We start from the raw sequence: 22,271 nt of genomic DNA on the forward strand, positions 1-22,271 counted from the left end.
ACTCTTTATAAAATGATGACGCACAATTTTAAGTTGTCCTGTACATGTGATTGATAGAACATGATGTACACTGATCTTATGTTGTTGCTTTCTAGTCATCTGTACATCCATAATGTTCCAACTATGCGCTTATTTTCAGAACAAAAATATTTTGAGAGATAATAATTTCAATAATTTTAATCTTACTTGATAAGAACATAAGAAATAGCAGCAGGAGTAGGCCATTTGGCCCCTCAAGCCTGCCCCGCCATTCAATAAGATCATGACTGATCTGCCCCAGACCTCAGCTCCTCTTTCGTGCTAGCTCCTTATAACCCTCAACTCCCCAATATTTCAAAGATCTATCTACCACCTCTTTAAATACTTTCAGTGATCTAGCCTCCACAACTCTCTGGGGTACAGAATTCCAGATATTCACTACCCTCTGAGAAAAGAAATTCCTTTAAATCTCAGTTTTAAATGAGTGTCCCCTTATTCTGTAACTATGCCCCCCAGTTCGAAATTCCCCCACTAGTGGAAACATCTTCTCAACATCTACCCTGTCAAGCCCCCTCAGAATCTTGTACGTTTCAATAAGATCGCCCCTCATTCTTTTAAACTCTTAATGAATAAAGGCCTAACCTGTTTAGCCATTCTTGATAAGTCAACCCCTTCATCCCAGGAATCAGCCTAGTGAATCTCTTTTGAACTGCCTCCAAAGCCAGTATATCCTTTCTTAAATACGGGGACCAAAACTGTACACAATACTCCAGGAGCGTCCTCACCAACACCCTGTACAGTTGTAACAAGACTTCCCCATTTTTAAACTCCGACCCCCTAGCAATAAAGGCCAAAATTCCATTTGCCTTCTCAATTACTTGCTGCACCTGCATCCTAACTTTTTGTTTCATGCACAAGAACACCCAGATCCCTCTGTGCTGCACTTTTTTGGAGTCTCCCTCCATTTAAATAATAGTCTGCCTTTTGATTCTTTCTACCAAAGTGCATGACCTCACATTTTCCTACATTAAACTCCATCTGCCAAGTTTTTGGCCACTCACTCAGCCCATCTATATCCCCTTGCAGAATCCTTATGTCCTCATCACAACATGCCCTCCCACCTATTTTTGTATCGTCAGTAAATTTGGATATATTACACTCTGCCCCCTCCTCCAAGTCATTGATATAGATAGTAAATAAGTGAGGCCCTAGGACTGATCCTTGAGGCACTCCACTAGTTACGTCTTTCCAACCTGAAAAAAAACCCATTAATCCTGACTCTGTCTTCTGTGAGTTAATCAATCCTCAATCCATGCTAATACATTACCCCCAATACCCTGAGCTCCTATCTTGTGCAATAATCTTTTATGTGGCACCTTATCGAATGCCTTCTGGAAATCCAAATACACTACATCTACTGGTTCCCCTTTCTCAACTCTGCTTGTTATATCCTCAAAGAATTCTAGCAAATGCGTCAAACATGATTTCCCTTTCACAAAACCATGTTGACTCTGATTGCGTTCGGCTTTTCTAAGTGTCCTGCTATTTCTTCCTTAATAATGGACTCTAGCATTTTCCCTACGACTGATGTTAGGCTGACTGGCCTTTAGTTTCCTGCTTTTTGTTTCCCTCCTTTCTTGAACAGGAGCGTCACATTAGCGGTTTTCAAAACCGCTGGGACCCTTCCGGAATCCAGTGAGTTCTGGAATATTTTGACCAATGCCTCCACTATCTCTGCAGCCACTTCCTTTAAAACCCTTGGATGCAGGGCATCAGGTCCTGGTGACTTGTCTGCCTTTAGTCCCATTAGTTTGTTAAATACCTTGTCCCTCGTAATAGACTGTTACGAGATCTTTCCTCCCATTAGCTCCTTGCTTATCTGATATCTGTGGGATGTTTATAGTGTCCTCCACCGTGAAGAACGATGCAAAATATTAGTTTAAATTATCTGCCATTTCCCTGTTCCCCATTATCAATTCTCCAGTTGCATCCTCCAAGGGTCCCATGCTCACTCTTTTTATATACCCATAGAAGCTCTTGCTGTTTGTTTTTATATTTCTTGCCAATTGCCTTCCATAATCAATTTTCTCCCTCTTTATTATCTTTTTAGTCATCCGCTGCTGGTTCCTAAAAAATTCCCAATCCTCTGACCTACCACTAGTTTTCACCTTAGTTTTTGATTGGATACTCTCCCGATGACTGAGATAGGTTGTCTATTAATGGGTAGGCAATATTCTTTGTGCCAAGAATGAAAAAAAGGCAACAAAATCTTGCTATCAGAACATGTGCTTCACATGTTCAATAAAGTTGCACAAATGAAATGCCATGTTGAACAGCACTGATTATACTGTCCAAAATATAAGATTGTCACTAATAAATCAAATAGGGAATTTAGGAGAAATTCCTTTACCTAGAGCGGTTTGAATGTGGAACTTGCTACAAGTAGCGTGGATGTATTTAAAGGGAAGCCAGAGAAAAGAATAAAAGGATGCGTGGAAAGGGTTACTTTAAATAAGGTGGGAGGAGACTTGTGTGGAGCATTAACACCAGCATAGACCAGTTGGAATGAATGGCCTGCTTCTGTGCTGTAAAATTCTATGTAAACAAAGAGCAAAACTGGGACCTAAATGGCTAGAACAATTTGTTACCAGAATGGTTTTAAATTTCTGACTGGACCATTTAAATAAGGAACACAAATTACCCATTTGTTGGATTATGCTAAATTAAAATATCACTTTTTAAATCTGACCAAAAAGACTGGCAGATAGGATATGCATGACCTCCAAGTTTAATTGAGGACTGAAATAAAAAGTAACAGAACTGCACATTAAAATTAATGTATTGCGAAAGATGCAGAGATTTTTTAGAATCATACAGTACAGGAGAAAGCCATCCATCCCACCTGTTCCTTAACCAGCCCTTTGAAGGAGTTATCCAAATAGTCCCACACTTGCTTTAGTCCCTCTTTCCCCATGTCCCTGCTACTTATAATACGTAAACTGATGTAAATCTCTTTCCACAGCACAAAATTGATATAATAGTCATTGTACTTTTGTACATTAAGTGAAATTCTGCAACTCCTGCAAAGATTGATACAAATTTTTTCCAGTTTTTAATATTAAAAAAGGACCTAACCTACGTTAAATTGGAAATCAGTCTATTTTAATCTTCAATGGAATTATCTTAAAAATCAATACTCGGAAAATTCAAAACCTCAGTACAAAGATCTGTGAATTGCAAAGGCAATTTGAACTTATATGTTAACAGTAACAGTTTAAAGTTGAACAAGGCTCACTGCAGAATCACTGGTTCTACGAATTACAATCAAGTAACAGATTTTAAAAATTTGTATCGATTATGCTATTTCACCTGTCGAGCTCTCATCACTGGAGCTGCAGGAACCCTTCCCCAGTAACAGGTTCACCATGGTGGGGGAATTAGCAACTTTGAGTGGTGTCTCTCCTTTTCTGTTACTCTGATGGGGATTCCCTCCATATCTCAACAGCAGCTTCACTACCTGAAAAAGTCCCAAAAAATAAATGGGTTCAGATAGTATAATAATAACTTGACTCCAAGGATGTAGATATTCTCCAATGGGGGTTAATGAGCTCTAACTGCTTAAGTGAAAATGCAAATAATAAAAGCCTGTGCCCCCATTCTGCCTAACTAATAATTATTTACTCTGTAGATTTTTAAAAATGCATTCTGTTCGATAGAATTGTTATTGTGCACTTTATTGTTTTATGTTGAATCAAACAATGCCATATCAGAAAAGACAGTATTCAGAAACTCTATTAGACTGGGTACACTGCTTTTCTTTAGCTATTTGATGAGAAATGAAATCAGCATTCTGATTGACGGAACATGTTGTAGAACATCAACAATGCACTCAGTATAATATACTGAGAGTTGAGATTAGCTGAGCAACTTTACAACACTGACCTGCGGCCTCAACCGTCCTATTCTCAATTATTTGGTGGTTGTTAAACTAGCTGACAAATAGTCTCTCAGCGTTTCAAAATCACATCAGGTAATTAATTGAAAAGAGAATTACAATTCAAATACATTAACTTAATACAGCTTGTATTGAAATGTAATAAATCTATTTTCAACTTTGTTACGGACTTGTAATTATTTTTCTCCTCGGATTAAAAACAGTGTGTGCCTTTAAGACTCTTAAAAAGCAATGCACCTTTAAGGGAGAGAAAGTTCTGGAATTTCTAAGGCACAGTGTGCCAGCAGCTGCATTTTTGTTACCAAGGGCACAGCAGGAGAGAGAGAGGTCACATGGTTTAATGTTTCGATTGGGTGGAAAACTTTAAATAATATGTTGTGACCTATGGAGCGACGGGACTGAATTAACAGTGCGTTACTCCCGCCGCGGTCCTAACATATTTAATTGGGCGGCTCGTCTGGGATCAGAATCAGATTAAGGGCTCATGTTCAGAATCATATTAATTGCTCGTCACTGGGATAACACATAAATTGGGGTCTTGCGTCTGGCATCATATTAAATGCTCTCGCGTCTGAGATCATATTAATTGGCAACTCAGTTGCTGGGATCCAAATCTAACACCAATTACAAAAAATAAAAGGAACCAGGTTTCTTGTGTAATAATTTACAGTCTATACCATCAGAATGGCATTAGCAGTTGCAGCAGAGTTTCTGAGAAAGGAGAATGTTTCTCTCAGTGACTTGATAACTTCAACTAAGAATAAACTAAAAGAATTAGTGACAAAATTGGGGTTAGAATTGAAATCAGGTGCCAAGAAAGAAGTGATAATTGACCTAACAGTCCAATATTTAAAATTAGAAGAAAATGACGAAGCGGAACAAGGTGGTAGTAAGTTGGAGAGCGATGCAGTAGAATTGGCTAAAATTCAGTTACAGTTGAGGCAACTGGAGCTTCAACAGGTAAGAGAAAAATAAATAGGAATATGAAAACTTGAGGGTGAAAAAGAGGAAAGACAGAAAAAGGGGAAATTTTGGCTAAAAGAGATGGAACTAAGACAAAGGGGTGATCTTGACTCCAGGGAAAATTCTAGTCAGGAAGAATCTGAATTCAGCTCAGGACCCAGTGAAAAGCTGTTTAAATTTATACAAGCTCTTCCTAAGTTTGAGGAAAGGGATGTAGACACATTTTTCATATCTTTTGAAAAAATAGCCAAACAGATGAAATGGCCAAAGGAAAGCTGGATACTGCTTATGCAAAGCAAGTTGGTAGGCAGAGCTCATGAAGTTTATGCCATGCTTCCTGAAGAGGCTTCTGTAGATTATGAGATGGATAAAAAGGCTATTCTTGTTGCGTATGAGTTAGTCCCTGAAGCTTACGGTCAGAAGTTTCGGAAGGTATGGAAATTGGCTGGCAGACGTATGTAGAATTTGCGAGGGTGAAGCAAATTAATTTTGACTATTGGATACGGGCATTAAAGATAGAAACCACATATGAGAACCTTCGAGAGTTGATTCTCTTGGAGGAATTTAAAAATTTCATTCTTTCAGTAGCGAGAGCTCATGTAGATAGCCTGAAAGTTTTTAAAGCTAGGCAAGCAGTGGAAATTGCTGATGATTTGAGCTTGTGAATAAGCCAAAACCTTTTGTCCGTCACCCCCATAAACCCGAGAAGGATAGAAATTGGGAGAGTGAAAGCCAGGGACAAGAAGGAACAGCTGGGAGTGCCCCAGGATCACCTCCTCAGGCCAGAAAGAGAGGTGCTGAGGGTAGAAGTGAGGTTCGCAAACCGAAGTGTTATCATTACCACAAAATGAGTCATCTTTGTTCAGAGTGCTGGAAATTGCAAGATAAACCCACAGGACTTGTTAGGGTATGCAAATCTAATGCAGAGGAAAAGCCTCTGACAGAGTATAGCAGACCAGACTATAGCTTTAACGGCAGCTGTAAAACCAGAAACAAAAACTAAAGTGAGTGTAGAGGTTAAGAATAAGATACCGGAAAGTTATAATGAATTTTTGTCAAAGGGGAAAGTAACTCCATATCCTTTAAGTGAGGCAGGAAAACTTATTTTACTCAGGGATACAGGAGCAACCCAAACACTCTTGCTGGGGAAAGATATAACGTTTCCACCAGGGAGTGCCTTGAACGCTAAAGATTTAGTTAACGGAGTTGGTGGGGAATATACACCGTACCTTTATATAAAGTACAGCTAGAGAATGACTAAATATCTGGGATGGTAACTGTGGGTGTTGTCCACAGTTTGCCAGTAGAGGGAATTGATCTACTCCTCGGAAATGATTTGGCTGGATCAAAAGTATCAGTTTCTCCTAAAATTAGAGGAACCAAGTGAAGTTAGGGAAACGGAGCAATTACAGGAACAAGTTCCAGGAATATTTCCTGCGTGTGTAGTCACCTGAGCAATGGCTAAACAGGATCCATTGTCAGAGGTAAACGTGGCACCACAAACAGATAGCCAAGTATCTGAAACCATATTTGGGGATTTAGAAATCCAAATGAGATGTTTAACAGATCTTCCTTCTATCATTGCAGCACAGCAAGCTGATCCAGAGTTATACCGAATAGCACAGACAACTCTTGAAAGAAGCTGATGTGAAAGAAGTTCCAGAAGGCTATTATATGGCAAACAGGGTTTTGAGGAGGAAATGGAGACCGCCTCATAGATCTGTGGACAAAGACTGGACAGTTGTTGAACAGATAGTGGTACCAGCTAAATATCGCCAGGGATTATTAAGGTTAACACATGACATTCCTTTGGCAGGAACTAGGGGAATTCAGAAGACCAAATCACACATAAGCCAACATTACTACTGGCCAGGCCTTACAAAGGACGTGAATCAATTTTGTCAGACATGCCATACATGCCAAATGGTGGGAAAACTGCAACTTATCATAAAACTGGCACCACTCGTTCCCATACCAGTGGCTGAGGAACCATTTAGCAGGATATTGGTAGACTGTGTAGGAACCTTGCCAAAAACAAAAGCGGGACATCGATACATACTTACTATCATGCACATGACTACTCGATTTCCAGAGGCCATTCCTTTGAAGACAATTACTGCTAAAATAGCAGTAGAAATGTTAACCCAATTCTTTACGAGATATGGGTAACCACTTGAAGTTCAATCGGCTCAAGGTTCTAATTTCATGTCTGATATATTTCAAGAAGTCATGGGCAATTTGGGGATTAGACAGTTGAAATCTTCAGCATATCACTCAGTCACAGGGAGCTTTAGAGAGATACCACCAAACTCTCAAAACAATGATTAGAGCGAATAAACACATAAAAGGGATAAAGTACTAAACTTTCTTTTATTTGCCACCAGAGACTCAGCGAATGAGTCTACAGGCTTCAGTCCATTGGTTTATGGACATGAAGTGAGAGGTCCTATAAAACACAGATTCTTGGAACAAAAGAATGAATCTTCGATACTGGACTATGTATTTGTGTTCCAGGAAAGGTTCACAAAAGCCTGCGGTGTGACTCAGGAACACCTTAAAACCAATATGAAAAAATGGGCAGCCAAGAATGCAAAAGCCCGCAATTTGCAACCAGGGGATGAAGTATGGGTGTTGTTACCGTTACAGGATGAGCCATTAAAAGCACGGTTCAGTGGCCTATATAGTCATCAAAAGAGTGGGTAAGGTAGATTACTTGATTGACACTCCTGATTGTCAGAAGAATCACCGGTTGTGTCACATTAATATGTTAAAGCAATATTATTGCAGGGAGGAGGATAAGCCAGTACAGGTATGTCAGGTAATGGGGACAGTTGAGAAGGAAAAGGATAGTGAGAATGAGGCAGGAGGCCTAGACAATTCTCAGATTAAACCTCCAACTATCAGATTCGCGAATACAGAATGGCTAGGAAAATTGGACAACATGCTTTTGCACTTAGAGGCGAAACAACATTAAGACCGAACCAGGCTTTTCACAACATTTAAAAGAGTTTTAGGGATAGGCCGGGATGTACAACCTTAGCCACACATGATGGAGATATAGGGGGAACCGTTCCTTTAAAACCACATCCTTACTGCTCAAGTCTAGACAAATAGGCCCAAGTAAAAGCAGAGATCCAGTACAAGCTGGAAAACAATTTGATTGAACCTAGTCAAAGTAGCTGGAGTTCACCAATAGTTCTAGTACCTAAACCTGGCGGGTCAACCCGATTTTGTATAGACTATAGAAAAGTCATTGCAGTAACGAAGGCAGACTCCTACCCAATTCCGCATTTAGAAGACTGTATCGACAGTGTGGGCAGTGCTAGGTTTCTTACCAAGATTGACTTGTTAAAGGAATGCTGGCAAGTTCCTTTGACTCCTAGAGCCAAAGAGATATATATCAGCTTTTGTAACACCTGACGGTCTTTATCAGTGCCGGGTGATGCCATTTGGGCTAAAAAAAGGCCCCAGCCACTTTTCAAAGATTAATGAATCAGGTAGTAGACAGTGTTCCCAACTGTGTAGTGTATCTCGATGATGTACTAATATACAGTAACACTTGGCAAGAACACTTAAACCAGCTAAAAATTCTGTTCGAAAGGTTAAAAGGCGTGGACTTAGTGATAAATCTGGCAAAAAGTGAATTCGGAAAAGCAAGAGTAACTTACCTCGGAAACATAGTGGGGCAAGGACAGGTATTGCCAAAAACGGCAAAGGTACAAGCCTTAGGAGAGTTCCCTATCCCTAAATCTAAAGGGGAAATAATGAGGTTTTAATGGATGTGCGGTTTTTACAGAAAATATGTATGGAATTTTAGTATTGTGGCTGCTCCATTAACTGATTTGCTACAAAAGAAGAAAAATAAATAGTATGGTCAGATGAATGCCAGGCAGCTTTTGAAAAGCTAAAGGCAATCTTAACTAATGGACCAGCGATGGCTGCTCCAAATTTTGCTAAACCCTTTAAAATAACGATCGTGCCAGCGACCTGGGGGTTGGTGCAGTCCTATAGAAGCCAGTAGGGTACTTTTCAAGAAAACTAAATTGCCATCAAAAAAAAATTCCACTGTGGAAAAAGAAACATTAGGACTTTTGCTGGCTCTCAAATATTTCGAAGTATATGTCTGCCAAGACTATAAAGAAATACTAATATACACTGACCATAACCTATTAACTTTTGTGGAAAAATGTAAAAACCAAAATGCTAGAGTTTGTTGTTCCAAACTTATCATTTAAAAATTTTACATAATTCGGGGAAAAACAATGTTATCGCAACGCTTTGTCACGAATTGAACCATATGGATGGCGATGGTATGATGAAAATGCTGCAAATTATCAGTAGAGTGAATGGGTGTGAATGTGAAAAAATGTTAGTGTTTTTCCCCAGTTTCTATTCATTTTTTTTAAGATTGTAATGAAACGCATTTTTTAGAATGGCATTTCATTGCACCAAGGGTGGAGAAGTCACGGACTTGTAATTATTTTTCATCTCGGATTAAAAAGTGTATATGCCTCTAAAACTCAAAAAAAGTGCACCTTTAAAACTCAAAAAAAGTGCACCTTTAAAACTCAAAAAAAGTGCACCTTTAAAACTCAAAAAAAGTGCACCTTTAAGGGAGAGAAAAGCTCTGGAATTTCTAAGGCACAGTGTTGCCAGCAGCTGCATTTTTGTTACCTCAGCCACAGCAGGAGAGAGAGGTCACATGGTTCAATGTTTCGATTTGACTGAGAGAGAGACTGGCAAAAACTGGTCTGATCCAGTTAGTTTTGAGAGACTTTCCAATGAGGCATGCTACTGAAGAGAAGAAAGCTGTCATTTTTTCTCTCAGCAAAAATTTTTTTTACAGGGAGCTACGGGCTAAGTTGATTGCCTGAAGAAAAGAAATACTTTTTTCAAGAAACTATATTGCTGAAGGAACTGTTGATGCCTACTGCAGCCAAAGAGTTGAATGCCTATTAAGAACTGACTACTGCATCAAATCCACATGAAGACTTCAAGTGGCCTTTGACTATTTCCACATTAGAATACCTTATCCATCAAGAACGTAACCCACAAAGACTTACTTACTTTGTTTATTCTTAAGAGACAGCTAATTTTTAAAAACACCCCTTTTATAAACTGGTTAACTACTGTTATTTTTGAATGTATGTGCGTGAATGGGAGAGTTAGATTAAAATAAGTTATAAGGTCTTTAGACCTTATAATAGTGTTTAAGATTTAGTTTTAATAAATAGTTAATTTGTTGTTGTCTAAACATACCTGGTTTGGTCTGTTTTATTCCGTAGGCTACTAGTGTGTTTAATTTGGCTGTTTTCCAGTTGGGTGGAAAACTTCAAATAATATGCTGCGACCTGTGGAGTGACGGGACTGAATTGACAGTGCGTTGCTCCAGCCGCGGTCCTAACAACTTTTAACATGTGGCCTCAAAGGCATCATATAATCTAATAACTATGAAGGTGTTAGGTTCACTGAAACAAAATTCTATGGTCTTCAATTTTTTGCGACTACGGCAGGTGGATTCTCACTGCCAACAAATTCATGCTCCATTTATTTTTCAGAACCCACGGCTAAATTAAATATATGCTGATTAAGTAAATGACAATGTAACTCATTAGTACATAGAATTCATCTGCCTTCACAGCAAGATCTATTTGTATGGATATCAGAGCCAAAAACATTTTGAAAATCATTGCACACTATTTGAACATTTTTGCAATCAAAACTTGATAATGCGGGGTACGATACATTTAAGTTCAAAAATTCTAAAAACCACATTGAAACGTAATAGTGGTTTTGATGGTTCTGAACGTGAATCAACATTTTTTTTTTAAAGATACAGCACTGAAACAGGCCCTTTGTCCCACCGAGTCTGTGCCGACCATCAACCACCCATTTATACTAATCCTACACTAATCCCATATTCCTACCACATCCCCACCTGTCCCTATATTTCCCTACCATCTACCTATACTAGGGGCAATTTATAAGTTACAAGTTAATCCCTTTTTTGTTTCGGAGGACCGGGGACTGCTGGGTAGGGGAAAACTATTTATTTGGGCAGTTTTAAAATCTTTGTCTTTTGCGAGGAGCAGCCTTGATAGAACGGGGTGCGGAGCGGACTTTCAGCTGAGCGGTCAATTTCAGTAAGTTACAAGTTAATCCCTTTTTTGTTTCGGAGGACCGGGGACTGCTGGGTAGGGGAAAACTATTTATTTGGGCAGTTTTAAAATCTTTGTCTTTTGCGAGGAGCAGCCTTGATAGAACGGGGTGCGGAGCGGACTTTCAGCTGAGCGGTCAATTTCAGTAAGTTACAAGTTAATCCCTTTTTTGTTTCGGAGGACCGGGGACTGCTGGGTAGGGGAAAACTATTTATTTGGGCAGTGGCAGTACCCGAGACACTACACGTGTAGTGTCTCCCACCCACCCTCCTCCTCTAACCAAAAAAAAAGGACTCTAGGGTGTTGATAAGGTAAGCTTTTTATTTAAAACTTCAGTCCGTCGGATTGCTAAGCGAACAAGTTTTGACTTTTTTTTTCGATTGGTTTTTCAGTAGATTTATTGGGAATCTAGAATAGTGGGAATGGAGGTAAAGGCAGTTGTATGTTCCTCCTGCAGAATGTGGGAGGTAGGGGTCGCCAAGAGTGTCCCTGCTGACTGCATCTGCGGGAAGTGCACCCAACTCCAGCTCCTCGCAGACCGCGTTAGGGAACTGGAGCTGGAGCTGGATGAACTTCGGATCATTCGGGAGGCGGAGGGGATTATTGACAGGAGTTATAGGGAGGCAGTCACACCTCAGGTAAAAGAAGTAGGTAGATGGGTTACCGTCAGGGGAAGGAAAGGGAACCAGCAGGCAGTGCAGGGATCCCCTGTGGCCGTTTCCCTCAACAACAGGTATACCGTTTTGGATACTGTTGGGGGGGACGACTTACCAGGGGTAAGCAATGGGGTGCAGGTCTCTGGCACAGAGTCTGTCCCTGTTGCTCAGAAGGGAAAAGGGAAGAGGAGCAGAGCATTAGTCATTGGGGACTCCATAGTTAGGGGAACAGATAGGAGGTTCTGTGGGAACGAGAGAGACTCACGGTTGGTGTGTTGCCTCCCAGGTGCCAGGGTACGTGATGTCTCCGATCGTGTTTTTGGGATCCTTAAGGGGGAGGGGGAGCACCCCCAAGTCGTGGTCCACATAGGCACCAACGACATAGGTAGGAAGAGAGATGGGGATTTAAGGCAGAAATTCAGGAAGCTAGGGTGGAAGCTTTCGTCAGTATTTACAGTAGAGAAAGAAAATGTTGCCGAGGAGATTACTGAGATACAGCCTACTAGGCTAGATGGGATTGAGATTCACAAGGAGGAGGTGTTAGCAATTTTGGAAAGAGTGAAAATAGATAAGTCCCCTGGGCCAGATGGGATTTATCCTAGGATTCTCTGGGAAGCCAGGGAGGAGATTGCAGAGCCGTTGTTGTTGATCTTCAAGTCGTCATTGTCGACAGGAGTAGTGCCGGAGGACTGGAGGATAGCAAATGTTGTCCCCTTGTTCAAGAAGGGGAGTAGAGACAGCCCTGGTAATTATAGACCTGTGAGCCTTACTTCGGTTGTGGGTAAAATGTTGGAAAAGGTTATAAGAGACAGGATTTATAATCATCTTGAAAAGAATAAGTTCATTTGCGATAGTCAGCACGGTTTTGTGAAAGGTAGGTCGTGCCTCACAAACCTTATTGAGTTTTTCGAGAAGGTGACCAAACAGGTGGATGAGGGTAAAGCCGTGGATGTGGTGTATATGGATTTCAGTAAGGCGTTTGATAAGGTTCCCCACGGTAGGCTATTGCAGAAAATACGCAAGTATGGGGTTGAAGGTGATTTAGTGCTTTGGATCAGAAATTGGCTAGCTGAAAGAAGACAGAGGGTGGTGGTTGATGGCAAATGTTCATCCTGGAGTTTAGTTACTAGTGGTGTACCGCAAGGTTCTGTTTTGGGGCCACTGCTGTTTGTCATTTTTATAAACGACCTGGATGAGGGTGTAGAAGGGTGGGTTAGTAAATTTGCGGATGACACGAAGGTCGGTGGAGTTGTGGATAGTGTCGAAGGGTGTTGTAGGGTACAGAGGGACATAGATAGGCTGCAGAGCTGGGCTGAGAGATGGCAAATGGAGTTTAATGCGGAGAAGTGTGAGGTGATTCACTTTGGAAGGAGTAACAGCAATGCAGAGTACTGGGCTAATGGGAAGATTCTTGGTAGTGTAGATGAGCAGAGAGATCTTGGTATCCAGGTACATAAATCCCTGAAAGTTGCTACCCAGGTTAATAGGGCTGTTAAGAAGGCATATGGTGTGTTAGCCTTTATTAGTAGGGGGATCGAGTTTCAGAGCCACGGGGTCATGATGCAGCTGTACAAAACTCTGGTGAGGCCGCACCTGGAGTATTGCGTGCAGTTCTGGTCACCGCATTATAGGAAGGATGTCGAAGCTTTGGAAAGGGTGCAGAGGAGATTTACTAGGATGTTGCCTGGTATGGAAGGAAGGTCTTACGAGGAAAGGCTGAGGGACTTGGGGTTGTTTTCGTTAGAGAGAAGGAGGAGGAGAGGTGACTTAATAGAGACATACAAGATAATCAGAGGGTTAGATAGGGTGGATAGTGAGAGTCTTTTTCCTCGGATGAGGATGGCAAACACGAGGGGACATAGCTTTAAGTTGAGGGGTGAAAGATATAGGACAGATGTCAGAGGTAGTTTCTTTACTCAGAGAGTAGTAGGGGCGTGGAACGCCCTGCCTGCAACAGTAGTAGACTCGCCAACTTTAAGGGCATTTAAGTGGTCATTGGATAGACATATGGATGTAAATGGAATAGTGTAGGTCAGATGATCGGCGCAACATCGAGGGCCGAAGGGCCTGTACTGCGCTGTAATATTCTAATTCTAAAAAAATTCTAATAATGGCCAATTTACCTACCAACCTGCAAGTCTTTTGGCTTGTGGGAGGAAACCGGAGCACCCGGAGAAAACCCACGCAGACACAGGGAGAACTTGCAAACTCCACACAGGCAGTACCCAGAATTGAACCCGGGTCGCTGGAGCTGTGAGGCTGCGGTGCTAACCACTGCGCTACTGTGTCGCCAACATATTTGGTTGGAGGGTGAGTTAGCAGAAAGACACAGCAGATACTAGCGGTTTGTGTTCTGAGAGCCAGTGAAACATAGCTTTTCCTTTATTTATTCATGGGATGTGAGCATTACTGGCAAAGCCAGCATTTGTTACCCATCCCTAATTGCCCTTGAGAAGGTAGTGGTGAGCTGCCTTCTTGAACCACTGCAGCCTGTGCCATGTAGATCTGCCCACGATGCTATTAGGTTGGGAATTCCAGGATTTTCACCCAGCAACAGTGAAGGAACGCTGACATATTTCCAAATCAGGATGGTATATGACTCGGAGGGAACTTGCAGATGGTGGGTGTTCCATGTGCCTGCTGTCCTTCTCTTTCTAGGTGGTTGAGATCATAGGTTTGAAAGGTGCAACTGAAGAAGCCTTGGCAAATATGCTGCAGTTCACCTTGTATATGGTACAAACTGCAGCCACGATGTGCTGGTGGTGGGAAGAGTGAATGCTTAAGGTGCTGGATTGGGTGCCAACCAAGCGTTCTGCTTTGTCCTGGATGGTATCAAGCTTCTTGACTGTTGGTGGAGCTCAATCAGTTTGGTCAACTAAGGTGAATCTTTTCTCGAGCACTAATGAGAATAGAGGGGGAAAGAACATGCAGTTATATCTAAAACTCTTTTCCCCCAGTGGATGGCGACATTTTCATATTTGTGATGGTTCCTTGGCTCATCTATTTCAAATCAAGCTATCTAATCAAGTAGAAAGTAGCAAATATTGCTCCTACGCTTAGAAGGCATTCAAGTATATCCTGATGACTGGTAACCTGTATCTTTATTTCAGAGCATGCCAAAGTTCATGGAAACCTATTTTAACATCTTAACCACACTAATTTATTTAGTCAACAAATTGGTTTTAGAGCAGAACGGTCAATTTCTGATGCTTTCAATCTCAAATCTGGCTGCAGCAGCGGCCCTTAATATTGCTCAAGCCTTTGCCTGAATATGGCTTCCAGGTCTTAACGCTTTTTGTGCAACACTAGCAAGTTGTCGAACTGAATGAGTGACTTCCTTGGAGGTGGCAATAAACAAACAAATGTCTCATCTGAACATTTATTTAAACATCCCCGAAACACATTGCCCACTCTTTCCTTAGTTCTCATCAATAACCTGAAGTCAACTAAAGTGATGCTGATTTTGCTGATGGTGCCATTTCTTTGGCATCAAAAAGGCAAGCAGCATATGAATCACTACAGGCAAACATAGGCCAGAATTGGACACTGAGCAGATTCATTGTAGCTTATTGTGCGAAAAGTTATTACTGAAAAAGATTAACTGCTAAATTATCAATTTCTACTCAGTACAGATAGCTGAAAACGTTCTCGTGACAGTTCTACCTTATTTCTTAGGGTTAGGAATTTCAGTATTCCACAAAATCTGTAAACACCTAGTGATGATGCACTGTGGGCTAGGCTTTGCAAACTGCAGATAAAATTGATTGCTTATCTGTGAAATTGCCTATACCTGTTTAAAAAAAGTGAACTAGATGAAATTAGCCTATCACAAAGATATGGCTGGTTGTCAGTCCTCTATAACATGACGACTGATGCAGCCAGCTCTTACCCACTTAAGTGTTCTCACAATATTATTGCTGTGGAACACAATAACTGAGGTGAAGTGCATCTTATGGCCAATATGAACGTGGTTTGGATACATATTATAAAGAGATGTTATGTAACTACTTAAATTGGGCACAATATAGCGCGTACCTTCTCTGAGAAAGCATATGAGTAGGAAAAAAAATCCTACAATATGTTCAGTGGACAATATGAGAATTAATTAGCAACACTGCAGACAGCCTTTAGACTAGGTTTTACTACATAACTGGAGTTTTGTGGTTTTAATATTAGATTTGAAAGGGATAGCAGAATGATTTGGCCATTATGCCAATTAAATTTGCATATGGACAATTCCAGAAATTAAACTGCTTAACTCGAGGGGGTGAAAGGAATCTGCTCATCTTTATGACATCTTTATAACTACATAGCTTTGATATTCTCTCAGACGCTTCCACTGAAGAATAAATTAAAGACAATTTCTCATCTTGTTGACTAGCCTATTAAACATTGTATTTTTCTTTCTGAAAACAAGTTTTTTATTGGAGACTCAGCAGACAGATCAGCATGGTATATCACTGGTGGTGAATCTATACTTAACGAAAAGATTGGAACAAAAGTACAAAAAGAACAGAGTATTGTTGAAACAGATTTAAAATAAACAGTTAATCAAAGAAGTTTGTTTTTTGTTAAAGCTTTCACTCCACTCTATTGTTTCTGTACTCATTCCTTACCCAATTGCTTCCAGCTATTAATTATCCCAATTCATGTGGCATCCTCTGTATTAATTAAGTTTGTGCAAGTGTTAGACCTGATCTGCAAGAAGAAACATAATAGAACACCAAATTACAAAATACATTTAAGAAATACTTACCTCTTCCCATTCCTTTTCCTTTTTGGCCTCCTTGTCTCGAAAGACAATGGGCAAGAGCCTGGAGGTGGTCAGTGGTTTGTGGAGCAGCGCCTGGAGTGGCTATAAAGGCCAATTCTAGAGTGACAGACTCTTCCACAGGCGCTGCAGATGAAGTTGGTTGCCAGGGCTGTTACGCAGTTGGCTCTCTCCTTACACTACTGTCTCTTTTCCTTCCCATGCACAGTGGCGCAGTGGTTAGTACTGCAGCCTCACAGCTCCAGGGACCCGGGTTCGATTCTGGGTACTGCCTGTGCGGAGTTTGCAAGTTCTCCCTGTGACCGCGTGGGTTTCCACCGGGTGCTCCGGTTTCCTCCCACAGCCAAAGACTTGCAGGTGATAGGTAAATTGGCCATTGTAAATTGCCCCTAGTGTAGGTAGGTGGTAGGGAATATGAGATTACTGTAGGGTTAGGGTGGTTGTTGGTCGGCACAGACTCGGTGGGCCGAAGGGCCTGTTTCAGTGCTGTATCTCTAAATAAAATAAAATAAAATAAACTGATGAGTCTCTTCGACTCGCCTCTCTTCAGCCCCGCATTTAGAGCTGTCCGCCAGCTCTGGCAATTACTGGCAACTGGCTCCCATGACTTGTGGTTAATGTCGCAGGACTTCATCTCGCGTTTGCAAACGTCTTTAAAGCAGAGACATGGACGGCCGGTGGGTCTAATACCAGTGACGAGCTCGCTGTACAATATGTCCTTGGGGATCCTGCCATCTTCTATGCGGCTCACATAGCCAAGCCATCTCAAGCACCGCTAGTTCAGTAGGGCGTACATGCTGGGGATGTTGGCTGCCTCGAGGACTTCGGCGTTGGAGATACGGTCCTGCCACCTGATGCCAAGGATTCTCCGGAGACAGCGAAGATGGAATGCATTGAGACGTTGCTCTTGGCTGACAGACGTTGTCCAGACCTCGCTGCCGTAGAGCAAGGTATTGAGGACCCAGGCTTGAAACACGCGGACTTTTGTGTTCCGTGTCAGTGCGCCATTTTCTCACACCCTCTTGGCCAGTCTGGACATAGCACCAGATGCCTTTCCCATGCACTTGTTGATTTCTGCATCGAGACACAGGTTACTGGTGATGGTTGAACCTAGGTAGGTGAACTCTTGAACCACTTCCAGAGCGTGGTCGCCGAAATTGATGGATGGAGCATTTCTGACGTCCTGTCCCATGATGTTCGTTTTCTTGAGGCTGATGGTTAGGCCAAATTCATTGCAGACAGCTGCAATCCTGTCAATGAGTCTCTGCAGACACTCTTCCGCGTGAAATGTTAATGCAGCATCGTCAGCAAAGAGGAGTTTCCTGATGAGGACTTTCCATACTTGGGTCTTCATTCTAAGATGGGCAAGGTTGAACAACCTGCCCCCTGATCTTGTGTGGAGGAAAATTCCTTCTTCCGAGGACTTGAACGCATGTGAAAGCAGTAGGGAGAAGAAAATCCCAAAAAGTGTGGGTGCAAGAACACAGCCCTGTTTCACACCACTCAGGATAGGAAAGGGGTCTGATGAGGAGCCACCATGTTGAGTTGTGCCTTTCATATTGTCATGGAATGAAGTGATGATACTTAGTAGCTTTGGTGGACATCCAATCTTTGCTAGTAGTCTGAAGAGACCACTTCTGCTGACGAAGGCTTTGGTGAGATCTATGAAGGCAACGTAGAGGAGCATTCGTTGTTCGCGGCATTTCTCCTGTAGTTGGCGAAGGGAGAACAGCATGTCAATGGTGGATCTCTCTGCTCCCAAGCCGCACTCTACCTCAGGGTAGCCATGCTCAGCCAGCTTCTGGAGTCTGTTTAAAATGACTCGAACGAACGCTTTCCCCACTGTGCTGAGCAGGGAGATTCCACGGTAGTTGTTGCAGTCACCCTTGTTCTCATAGAGGGTGATGATATTGGCATCGCGCATGTCCTGTGGTACTTTTCCCTCATCCCAGCACAGGCAAAGCAGTTCCTGGAGTGCTGAGAGCAGAGCAGGCTTGGCACACTTGATTATTTCAGAGGTAATGCCGCCCTTTCCAGGGGCTTTTCCGCTGGATAGAGAACCCCATTCACTCCTATTTTAAATAAAACTTTTCTGATACCTTCACAAATATTCTTTTGCATAGAATGTAATTCATCTGCAAGATTCTCAAAAGATTTGAACCACTGTTTTCTGAGCCATTCACTGCAACCTCTGTGGTGTACCATGTTGACAAACTAATAATGTAAACATCAACAAGCCCCGTCACCAGACTGGGATGAGCAATTAAAATTTATACCAGCAAACATGCTCAACTGCAAATTCTGCCAGCAGAGAAAGTGATCGTCCAATATAGCTGGATATCATCACAGACAACAAGAGTGTCTTATTTCTCAACTTGGTTTTATGGTTTAGGATTTCTTTTAGACATGGACGCTTAGACCCTAAGCGCGAAGGAGGTCGCTTAAATCCAAGGTGTCTGTTTTCCTGGAAGGTGGCCCAGGAAATACAGGTCATGTTACTTTAAGTTTAAATCTTCAATGTCATGCCCAAGGGAAAATGAATAGTTTTCAATGCCAACCTTATCAAGGTATTACACAAATTCAGTTTTGGAAGGAAGAGTATCATCTTTGATACCCTGTGCTACAATCTCTTAGGGATAACATTATCCTTTCTGTGCTACTGCAGATAGTTACCAGATGGTCTAATCAGCAGCTTCGAACACCACCATCTCTTTCAGTTTGCAATTTATCTCTCTGCTAATGCAACCAAATACTTGGCCATTTTTATAACAGCCACATTTCAACAATTTTCCCCACAATAACCCCTATATGCCTTTCCTAAATAGCACATTGTTTAACTGTTCCATTCAGCGTGCACTCATTACTTTAGCTCCTCACTCAGATGCTAATATGTATCTACATTGGACTACATTGTACTGGCCCAGTTTCCTAAAACATGCAAATCTTTCTGATTCGAGTTATGTTGTTCATTATTCTTTGATTCTGTGCCAATTTTACTAGTATTTACAAACGTACTTTTAATTTGCTCATCCAGTCATTTATATTTTATTAAAGACTGAACCCTGAAATATCGCCACTTTGAACTCTTTTCCAGCACAAAATGTTTCCATTTATATCTACCCTATTTCTGTTTTGAGCCAATTTCTCTTCAGCTCTTCACTTAACTCCAAATTTCAGAGGTTTTAATAATTAATGACACAGAAACTTGTTAAATGATATTTACGTATGTAACATCCACTGCATCGCCTTTCTCCAACTCGGCAGGAATATTTTTGGACATAATTTCTAAATGTCATGAAAGGAAATATTGATGCATTTGTTATGCCTGAAAGAATTTGCGTCTATGTAGCATTGTTCACAACCTCTGAACATCACAAAGTGCTTTACAGCCAATTAAGTACTTTTTTGAAATGTAATTATTGTTGTAATGTAGGAAACGTGGCAACCAATTTGCATGCAACAAGATCCCATAAACAGTAATGAGATAATGACCAGACAATCTGTTTAAGTGACATTCATTGAGGGATGAATACTGGCGAATACACTGGGGAGAATTTCTATACTCTTCTTCAAAGAGTGCCATCGGATTTTTTACATCAACCTAAGGGGGCAGTTTAACATCTCATCTGAAAGATGGCATCTTTGATAGTGTAGCACTCCCTCAGTACTACACTGCAGTGTCAGTCTGGATTTTGTGCTCATGTTTCTGGAGTGGGACTTGAATCCACCATCTTCTGACTCAGAATTGAGTGTGTTACCATTGAACCATGGCTGACACAGTGCTTTATGCTCCATTAATGTGACTTGGGAGATGACATTTATGTTCAACATCTGATGTGAAACAATGAATGGGGAGAGTATTTGGGGTCCTATTGGAACATCATAATATCTTGCAAATAGGAGCTTAAAAAAAAGTCAACTGGTGGGCACCTTTTGTGGGAGGAAGTGGGTGGGGGAGAGGAGATGCGTACGCTGTAGAAAATTTCCAATCAGTGTAAAATTGAAGGAATTCCACATGAGAGACACCCACCTTTGTAGGGCTGGAATTACTGTAATCAGTACAGCTTTGTGAACAGCCTATGCATTTCTCAAATTCAAGAAACAAAGCTTTAAACACAAGAACTATCAACTTGAACCGACCTTGCGGTGACCATTATTAGCTGCATCATGGAGAGGTGTGTCATCGTCCAAGCCTTTTGTATTGACCTCAGCACCTGCTGCTAGAAGTTGCTTAGCAACATCATAGTAACCTCTATTACATGCTTCATGCAGTGCTGTCCATCCTGAAAATATAATCAAAACCAACTCTTAAATATCCCTATGAAAATTACTTGCTTATTCAGCATCTCAGCACATTTTAATATTCATGGCAGCTACAGTGTTCATTTATTTGCAACAAAATCTTTTATTTTCCTTACATAGTTCTCTCCAACCTTAACAAACATGCAACTATGAATACATTAATTTTATATACTGGATTTGAAAATTTAGCCAATAAAACAAAGGCAACAGTTTGATAGCATAGCAGTAGAATACCTGTCCCAAATGTGTGTGTTTTGAAGCTCATGGTCCAAATTAAATGTGCAATTTGACTCTATTGACCACTGTGTTCTTTGAGCAGCTAAATGTAGTTCTGCACAAGCAAAACTCAATGTAAGCTCAAGGGACAGCACTTCATCTTTCAATTACGCACTTTACAGCCTTCTTGACTCAACATTGAGTTCAACAATTTAAGACCTTAACCTCTGTCCCCATTTTGTTTCCTTTTTCTTTGCAGGTTTGGTTTTACTCTTGTTTTTGCTTTCGGACGTAGCTGTTCATCATTCTGACATTCACACCTCCTCTAGTCACATCTTTTGTTTCTTTCCTGTCCATTACCACGCCCTTTGGCCTTACACCACCAACTCTTGTGTCATTTAATCACGTCTGTCACCTACCCTATCACAGACCTTCCTTTTAGTTCTTTTTCCCACCCTCTGCCCTTCCATTTGCTTAAAACCTATTAGATTTCTATATTTTCCCAGCTCTGATGAAAGGTCACAGGCCTGAAACGTTAACTCTGTTTCTCTCTCCACAGATGATGCCTGACCTGTTGAGTATTTCCAACATTTTCAGTTTTTATCTTATGTTATAAATGTAGTTTTGTTCCTTTTACAGTCCATATTGTCACTGATGATTCCCTGTAGCTAACAGAATTGACAGTTAAATTGTCATATTAGCTCCTGACAATAATGTTGGTCAATAACTCAGAGTCATAGAGTGATACAGCACTGTACTGACCATCAAACACCCATTTATACTAATCCTACATTAATCCCATGTTCCCTACCACATCTCCACCTTCCCTCAATTCTCCTACCACCTACCTACACTAGGGGCAATTTACAATAGCCAATTTACCTATCAACCTGCAAGTCTTTGGCTGTGGGATGAAACCGGAGCACCCGGTGGAAACCCACGCAGTCACAGGGAGAACTTGCAAACTCCGCACAGGTAGTACCCAGAATCGAACCCGGGTCGCTGGAGCTGTGAGGCTGCAGTGCTAACCACTGCACCGCCCTTTTATCAAACTCATTTGATAAAAAAGCAAGCTTACCAGATATCGTCATGATATGGTGCTGTGGATACAGATTTGCCCCTTTCAGCATTAGCAGTGAGTCGCCTGCTTATTAGTTGGATGTCATTCAACCACACATCAAATGGTGGAGTTTAAAAAGAAAATAAAGGGATTCCAACAGATTATCCTTATCATGAACTAATCCACTTTTCCTAAAATGTTCCACTTATAC

The 22,271-nt window shown here is 41.3% G+C and overlaps 1 protein-coding gene across 3 annotated transcripts in view; it reads right to left on the reverse strand.

The window, feature by feature from the left end:
- ankrd11 (ankyrin repeat domain 11) overlaps window positions 1-22,271 on the reverse strand; it is a 356,528-nt gene that overhangs the window by 32,232 nt on the left and 302,025 nt on the right. For all 3 annotated transcript variants that reach the window (XM_068049259.1, XM_068049257.1, XM_068049258.1), the window contains 2 exons: window positions 20,623-20,765; window positions 3,349-3,496 (listed from right to left, as the gene is read on the reverse strand). In XM_068049259.1, coding sequence (XP_067905360.1) covers window positions 3,349-3,496; window positions 20,623-20,765 — 291 coding nt within the window. The remainder of the gene's footprint in view (window positions 1-3,348; window positions 3,497-20,622; window positions 20,766-22,271) is intronic.

Source organism: Heterodontus francisci, chromosome 17 (genome assembly GCF_036365525.1).
Source record: "Heterodontus francisci isolate sHetFra1 chromosome 17, sHetFra1.hap1, whole genome shotgun sequence".
Taxonomy (NCBI): domain Eukaryota; kingdom Metazoa; phylum Chordata; class Chondrichthyes; order Heterodontiformes; family Heterodontidae; genus Heterodontus; species Heterodontus francisci.